This window comes from Magnolia sinica, chromosome 14 (assembly GCF_029962835.1).
Source record: "Magnolia sinica isolate HGM2019 chromosome 14, MsV1, whole genome shotgun sequence".
In the NCBI taxonomy this organism is placed as follows: Eukaryota; Viridiplantae; Streptophyta; class Magnoliopsida; order Magnoliales; family Magnoliaceae; genus Magnolia; species Magnolia sinica.
The window spans coordinates 5,206,342-5,214,798 of record NC_080586.1 but is presented as its reverse complement, the minus strand read 5'-3'; the positions used below and the strand labels follow the sequence as shown (position 1 = coordinate 5,214,798).

Here is an 8,457-nt window from a genome sequence, read left to right as displayed (position 1 = left end):
TCATGGTGGAACCAACGGTTGTTTGTTGGGCAGGCTCCCTACAGCTCGTTGTAGGAAATTCATATTCATGCATCACTATGTCATGAACATCCTTGGAGAGAACTTCAGATCATTTTACCGCGTATTGTCCCTCAACTTAATAGTAATTACAAGCGTTGAACTCATGAAACTACCTAGCGATTTTCTCAGCCTTCAAAGTACTTCTCGCCCCTCTACTGGCACTACCCGATCCATCATGCCTATTATCCTCTACATCATCACCATCCTCATCGATGAAAACAATGCCATCTTCAATATCATTATCACCATCATTGTTGATCATGTCCAACTCATTTTCATCATCCATATCCTGCCCATCATCATCATACTGATCCATGTCATCCTCCGTGATGTTCGCACGGAGGGTGTGGAACTCTGGAGGGGGTGGACAGTCCTCCGTAATTGCTTCATCCCGTTTTATAACCAGATGCCGAATGACTCTCTCGTCCTTGTCTAGCATGCTCTTGAAGTCATTGATCCATTTCGCTTCCAGCTCAAAGTTCATCAATACGTAGTTTGCATTCCTTGCTTTCTGTATTTTGTATGCCAGTCTACGAAGGCCCCAATTGTTCAGCCGCCATACCTTGCCTTTCTTCTCCCTCACAAAGTCTGCAAAAATGAAGTCACAAGCACAATCATCGGCTGTCCTGAAAATACTACTAATGAGTGATGGAAGATCAGAGGTAAAAGTAACAACATGACAACAGGTGCTGCCCCTACAATCTATTGAAAATAACCGCATTAAACCTACCTGCGTTTGGATGCACTACTGAATTGAATCACACAAATTTCTTCAATAACATGGAAATGACAGAATGTAGTTGCTTAGGCTCCAAACTGCGATTATGTTATTCTAGTTGGAATATAAAGGAATTTAATATCAATTTGACACTGGTAACTTGCTGTATGTAGTTCGAAACCTCATTAGAGATTGGTCATTTCCTTTTGTTTGAATTGTAATTCAATTCATTTGTGCATCAAATACAGTCGTAACCATTAAAATATGGGGCTGATTGCAGTAGACCCTACATACATCAATGCTCTTAATGCACCTGCTGCTTTTAGATGCATGGATAGTCAAATAATCAATCTGGACCATTGATTAGTCTCACCCCACTTTTCATGGGCCACAATGGAAATTTACACCAAAGGGAAATTTTCCATCTGATCAAAATGCCATACAAAAATGGATGGTTTGGATCGAAGGTGCAACAATCAGTATGAATAATCCACTCGATGAATACCGTATGTGAACCATATTCATCATAAGACTATCACCATCCCTTTTGTGAATTGGCAAACTGATGGTTTTAAAAAGAGGCAATTTTTGCAAGGCCAGCTTAATTTGATTAGTATGTTTTCATGGGTCACCATGAAAAGTAGCCGGGGCCTAATGTGCCATACAGATCAATGATTTGATCATTCAAGTGTCATGTCCACCAAAGGCATACTAAGAGTGTCAATCTACAGTGGCACACATGAGCTTTTTTTTTGGCAGTATGATGGTATGAGTATGCCACATGTTATATTGCAATAAGTGAAACTAATGCTACTACTATATCTATTCTCAACATCCCAGTCCCATCATTATAGCCTGTGCTATACACAGCAGGCTTGAAGTTAATCAACTAGGGTGCATCTTAAATTGCAAAAGATTTAAAAAGAAAAAAACTTATTTTATTTGGAATGAAATATCGGTAAGATACCTCAGGGTCTCAAGCACATTTTAAATTTATTCCAAAATGGAAGGACATTTATAATATAAAATAGAAACAATGCCTTTCAAATTGCAAGTGTAACTTGTAACAAGACTTTAAAAAAAGTTCCTCCATTAAAAAAGAAATAAAAAAACATGTAGCACCTCTCTCTCTCTCTCTTTCTCTCTCTCAAATCGAATCAAATATGTTGTGACCTTTTAGTCCTAAGGTTATCAAGCATGGTTGACCGCAACATGGAGAGAAACAATGAAGCGAGTAGACTACCTTGAGCTTTTGAAATTACACTCTCAACCTCATCCACACGATCTTCATGAATTAAATAAACCACTTCATAGTGACGCACTGCAAAAAAGTGGAAAAAACAATGAAATTGCCTGCCGCTGAGTCAAACTATTTAACATGGTCATATAAAGATTAAAAATATATATGACATTGAGTTTCACGCCTCTATGGTTCACGAGTCCAGTTGTTAAAAACTGATAGGAATTGTGACCGTGTTCATACAAGCTTACACATGCATGTTCTCATCAGTTACAGCCAACTTTAGTTGAATGTCTCTGTGAAATTTAAAATCCAACAATTCATACTTACGAGTTCAGTGCACTAAGTAAAACCCAAAAAGTCAATCACATTAAGTTTATGGAATTTCAATAAAAAATGGATCAAATGCCTCCACAACTTCTGCTTCAAACCATTAATTGAGAATGTAGGTTTAATTTGAATAGTTTGTTTTATAAAGGCACTTCTGCAAATGACAAACAATAGTATCCAAAAGCTGTAGGATTGAAACCAGACCATGACCTTGTAGCAAACTTCACTGAAGACATCAAACCGAACAATCCAAATGAAACAGTTCTTGTTGGGAAGTGTGTGTATGTGCACCACTTGAACAAGAACAACAGTTCAAGATGTAAAACCTCAAAGTAATTGGATGATAAACCCTGGGATAGCGCACCAAACACAACTTTGGTGAGAGAAGGGAGAACAGTACAAGCTTGAGGATGGAGAACAAAAAGATACAAGGGGGGAAAAAAAAACTTGGATGCTCAATCAAGTTTCCTCCATCCTCATCTGTACGACAATGTTTGAATACATGTAGTCCAAGGGAAAATAAAGAAAAGTTAATGATTAATTCCATGAGCACTATTAAAACATGGATTCCATTTTTACGGGTCTTCTTTGGATAGCAAATGGAAATCTAATATTTATGAGACAATTGTCAACTAGTTTCTTGAGTTGGAGAATCCAAATAAGTAAAATGATTGCCTTGCAGAATCCTCCATTTTCTTTTCTATCCAAACATCTTAAACCATCACATCAATGGAAAACCTTTTCCATTTCCATTGATTTCCATGAAATTGGTGACATCCAAACATGCCCTTGTAATTTGCATTTCTAAGTTATATTCTTCAATATGTCGTCTTGTTAACAAATTACCGTTACATGAAGGCTTGGAATGTTCAAGCGACTACAATTTAAAACAGCCATGTTATGGAGTGGTCAAGAAAGTAGCCAATTCACATCCTACTACATGTCTACATCACATCCTATGCATCCAAAGATTACTTATTTCCTCTCGCAATTTCTAATCATAAGCATGTCCTTTTGAGGCGGAATCCCAGATGGAAAAGGCTGGATTCTGCCCTTTTCTGCTGCTTTATCACTGCAAATGCAATAACCAACAAAATAGGATCGAGCTTGCAATTTTATTGTGATAAATGTATCATCCTGATTAATGTGTCCAGCCAAATAGGTAATAAAATATATGAATATAAATACAACATATATATATTGTTCTAATCCTACTTATAAGAAAGAAATGACAGTGCAATATGCTTACTTTGATCCACATTCAAATCACTCTCCAGCTGAAGGTTCAGGAACTCAAAAAGCTTTTCTGCAAATTGTCAACCAATTCCATCACACATTAAACACCAAATGACAATAAAGTCAAATGATACACACACGCAGAGAGAGAGAGAGAGAGAGAGAGAGAGAGAGAGAGAGGTCGCAGACCTTCTTCAGCATCTGCAAACTCAGGTACAGCTCTACCATCTTCCTGAACTTCCCTCTGAAAAGATAAATAAATAAAATCATCACATATATTCTACTAAAAAAAAATCGAAATCCTACTCAAATTACTCAAAAGTATTAGGGGCCATTTGGATGCCAATAACTTTGGGGGAGAAATGTTACAGGTAACAAAGTCTCAACTTGTAACTTTACATTAGGTAATATTGCAAGAAATGTAACAGGGGAAGGTGGTGTTTTTCAACTCACAGGTTACTTTGTTACAGGCAACAGCTATCTATTTCAAATTTGGGTGAGGGAGGTGGAAACACAATTGTATCGATGACGCACCTACTTGCTCTGATGCAACGCCTCTCTCTCTCTCCCAGCTCGAGCAGAGGTAAGCCCTATAATGCCCACCCTATAATGCAGGGGCATTTTCACACCGGGCTCGAGTGGGGTTGCTTGTGGGATGTAGGGGCACACTCGGGGTGGGCGACTCGTGTGAGGCGGTACCCGTGCGATTTGGGGCCCACAAGGGGGGTTCGGTCAAGGTCCAAACCCATGCAATGTAGGGCCTTGGCTATGAGGTAAAGGGCTTAATTCGCCATGCTCTAACAGTTTGAGCTTTTAGAGCAAGTGGTTAATTGTCTTCCATCAAATTGGTATCAGAGCGGGAAGTCTCGTGTCTTATACTTTGGTCCACCTGAGATTTGGATCTTCTTCATTTTCTCGATCATGCCCTAAGATGAGCTTTCAATACGGATGGACGACGTGGATGTAAGGAAAATACATCACGGTGGGCTCCACAGTCCCACCCACCTCATGTCATTTGGCTAGTGACACTGGCCAATAGTCAAGTGGATACTAGTTGGTGCTTTGTGGGCCCCACCATGTTGTATGCGTTTTATGCACACCGTCCATTCATTTTTCTAGATCATTTTAGGGCTTAATCCCAAAAATGAGGCAGAACTTAGTCTTGGGTGGACTACACCACAGGAAAACAATAGTGATCTCCACCATTAAAAACCTCCTAGGGCCCATTGTAATGTTTATTTGACATCAAACCTATTGATTAGGTCCTAAAGACCTAAATAAAGGGAAAAAACAAATATCAGTTTGACCTGAAACTTTTATGGCCCCCAATAATTTTTAATGGTGGGAAGTTAATCAAAACCATCTTCAAAATGTTTGTCTACTTAGGCACCTAGATCCTATAATCTGGTTTAACTCTATATGTTGGGGTGTTTAGGTTTCTTTTGGATTGACCAAATCTTAAACGTATGTCCCTAGTACCTTAACCAAAGTCATGCATGGTGGGAGAATATGTTTATGGCTATTTTGTTGATGTAAATTGTTTTTATGTATCTTTCCCTTGCAGCATTATAAACATATCCTTTAAAAAAAATGAAAATTTTAGTTCCTTTTTGTTTACATTTAGTTTTTTTCCACATTATATGTATTTAAAATACATGGGCTCACTTTTATGCCCCATTTGATGATTAATTTAGCTTAAGAATTGGTCTAACTATTAATATATATTGGCTCAATAAAATGACATACTTTTATCCAAGCTTTCTTATGTGTCAATCTGATTTTTAAACGATTCCGTACTCCAAGTTATGGTTGGTGTGAATATACATCTTCTTATCTCTAACTAACTTAGAGCTTACATCCAAACAAGATTACCTGTAACTTTCCTTCACCTGTAAGTAAGTTAGCTGTAACACGGCCTTAAATTATATTGAATGAAAATTTCACTTAAAAAAAGTAAACTGTTATCCCGAAAAGAATCCAAACAACCATTCTAAATCATTCTATCCTCTATGGGAAGGAAAAAAAAAAATGAAAAACCATAAAACCCAATTCTTTAAATAAAAAAAAATCAAACAAAAGTTCACACCATAAAATAAAAATAAAAAACCAATTTAAATCCTAAAAACCCAAAAAACCCAACTAATATTTCTCCTTTGTACAACCCAGAAAAAATCAAAATAAAATCTCCAAAACCCCATTTCAAAATATTAAAAAAAAAAAAGAAAAAAAAAAAAAGAGGGGAGAAATGGCTCATTTTCAAAACCACCTTTTTAAGCAGGACAGCTTCAGGGAAGGGCCCCGTAGCTTCATCTGGCCTAGCTACAAAGGTATGAGAATCCTCTTTCTTCTTCTTGTTCTTCTTTCCTGCTGCTGCTATAACTGATTTTCTCTCCCCATCGAGCTTCTGCGTGAGAAATGGCCGTGCGGAAGAAAACCCATTTGCAGAAACCACGCAAGAAATCTTCCCTTCGACGAAAATCCTCCCTTTATGAATGGATTTGAAGCAGTTTGGAGAGAGAGAAGAAGAAAAGTTCGAGAGGAGTTCCATAGGAAAATATTTTTACATAAATAGCTCAGATGGCAGTAGCTATCTGCAATGTCTTCATTCCCGCAACGGAGGCCGTTTCTGCAATTTGGCCAAGAATCTAGGGTGTTTCCGTAAATATACCTCTCTCGCGTGTATTTGTGACTTTAGAATACATGCACCTGTACACGCAGCAACACGCGACTTCCTCGCGCGTGTGCAAGACGAATCCCTGGTGGGCTATGCCACGTGATCATCTGGCCTCATTTGGTGGGCCACAGGCAACGGATCCGATGAGACCAAGAGTCTACATAGTGTGGACCCCTTGATTAGTGGCTTGCATCTCATGCTGCGGCAAGTGGGAGGGATGGGTTCACGCACGCTTTGAGGCTCACCGTGTATGTGTTACATATGTACACTGTCCATCCATTTTTACAGCTCAAATTTGGGCTCTCCAGAGCTCAAGTGGACCTCACCCCACCAAACGTGGATTAGAGCTTTACACGAGTCGAACCAAGTCGAGCTTAGCACAACTCAGCTCAACCCGGTTTAGTCAGCAGTTCGGCTTGGTTCAGTCAGCAGCTCATCCACTTTGCATTGAGTTTAAACTTGTGTGATATTTTCTCAGATACACCGGATGTGTCTTCAATTGTTTACAAAATATATAATATTAACTGTAATAACACTTTACTAGTATTTTAGAGCAACATCAAAATCAAGATACAAAGGTGGCCACACTTCGCTGAGTCATTTTATCGAACACTCAGCGAGCAGCATCAATGTCAAAATAACCGAGTAACCAAGCTGATTCAATTTGAGTTGAGGTTCGATCTAACTTGAGTCGGGCTCGGGCAAACGCCAACTCGGTTTGAAATTTTCTCGGGCATTAAAAACCGACTCAACTCAGTACACATCCAATTTTGAACCCACGTGAGTCGATTTTTTTGAAGACGAGTTGAGTGAGCTGACCGAACTATCTTGACTCCTGTATAGTTCTAGTGGGGATAGTGACTCCCACCGTTGAAACTTTCCTAGGGCCTACTGGCCCCGACCTTCAAAAGTAATATGGAATTGGATGAAATTTAAAAAAAAAAAAAAAAACAGGCAAAAAAACAAATACCAGCTTATTCCGGGACTCGTCGCCACCAAGAAATTTTCAATGGTGGGATTGTTAGCTTGTTAGAACACCCCTGTCAATTGACACTTCACCGTTAGCAAGAGAATCGATACTAAGACCTCAGTGTTGAAACGATGTATCTTTCAGTCAGTCTATCACTTGAGCTATAGATAAGGGTGTATACAACCATGTCAAAATGGTTGTATAAGAGTTATAAGTGGGTCCCATTTCAAGGGCAGCATCAGATGGCTGCTATCATCTTACCGATGTAATTTTTGGGTTATACTACCCGTTTCCCCACTCGCGTGCCAGCGGCGGATCTTAAATGATAATTTTTGGATTATACAGTTGAAGATTGACTACCAATTTCAAAGCGGTGGTGAACTATCACAGGAATCTGAACCAGGAAGATTATCATCCGTCCACATTGAAGATTCCCATCTGACCCACCTAGAGAGTGGCGAGACCATTCAACTCACACCCTCCATCCGTTTCCATCGTCTGAAGTGTACGTGGATGCGGATTCCCTACAATAGGTAGCCCGTGCAACAAGAAAGCTCCTATGACATCCAGTCCGTCCATCATTTCATCCTGCTTATATTAGGACGTTAGAATAAATTAAGCAAAATCAAAACCTCTAGTGGGCCATACCACAGGGAAAAATAGAAATGATACGCGTAGAATTGGAATGCGGATTGGCATGAGATACACTCACCAGAGGTAATGTGGGACCCACTGATTTATGTTTTTAATCCACGCCGTTCATCCGTTTTTCCAGATCATTTTAGGGTTATGAAGCCAAAAAAGAGACAGATCTAAAGCTCTAAGTGACTACACCACAAGAAAAAGTGGAGACTGAAAGCCTACCGTTGAAAATTTCTTGGGGGTGCAAAAGTTTTGGATCAAGCTGTTATTTGTGTTTTCCTTCATCAAGGTCTGTGTGACCCAATGAACAGGTTGGATGGGACATAAACATCATGGTGGCCCTAGGATGTTTTCAATGGTAGGCATTACTATCACTCTTTCCTGTGGTGTGGTCTACTAGAGGTCTGGATCTGCCTCATTTTTGGACTCATGCCCTAAAATGATCTTTAAAAAATGGATGGACGGAGTGGATAAAACACATATATCATGGTGGGTCCCACAGAGTGGGATAAAAAGAGATTCCCCGGTGGGCCCAACTGCTCGTATCTGCATTTTGAACACGTGCGGAGAATCCTACTCCCGCGAGT

At 39.4% G+C, this 8,457-nt stretch overlaps 1 protein-coding gene across 1 annotated transcript; it reads right to left on the bottom strand.

Moving 5' to 3' along the window:
- Positions 1 to 92: 92 nt before the first annotated feature.
- On the bottom strand, positions 93 to 6,225 carry LOC131225972 (protein REGULATOR OF FATTY ACID COMPOSITION 3, chloroplastic). The gene is made up of 5 exons (XM_058221595.1): positions 5,851 to 6,225; positions 3,774 to 3,828; positions 3,598 to 3,654; positions 2,022 to 2,099; positions 93 to 648 (listed from the first exon to the last, which is right to left on the bottom strand). The coding sequence occupies exons 1-5, from the start codon at positions 6,130 to 6,132 to the stop codon at positions 170 to 172; spliced, it is 951 nt and encodes a 316-aa protein (XP_058077578.1). The 5' UTR covers positions 6,133 to 6,225; the 3' UTR covers positions 93 to 169.
- Between the last annotated feature and the right edge of the window lie 2,232 nt (positions 6,226 to 8,457).

Excerpts from the sequence above, each read along its gene's own strand:
- LOC131225972 (XM_058221595.1), bottom strand. The coding sequence starts at position 6,132 with ATGGAACTCCTCTCGAACTTTTCTTCTTCTCTCTCTCCAAACTGCTTC. Across the intron at positions 3,655-3,773 it reads GTTTGCAGATGCTGAAGAAG|AAAAGCTTTTTGAGTTCCTG; the intron begins GTCTGCGACCTC and ends GACAATTTGCAG. Across the intron at positions 2,100-3,597 it reads TGATTTGAATGTGGATCAAA|TGCGTCACTATGAAGTGGTT; the intron begins GTAAGCATATTG and ends ACTTTTTTGCAG.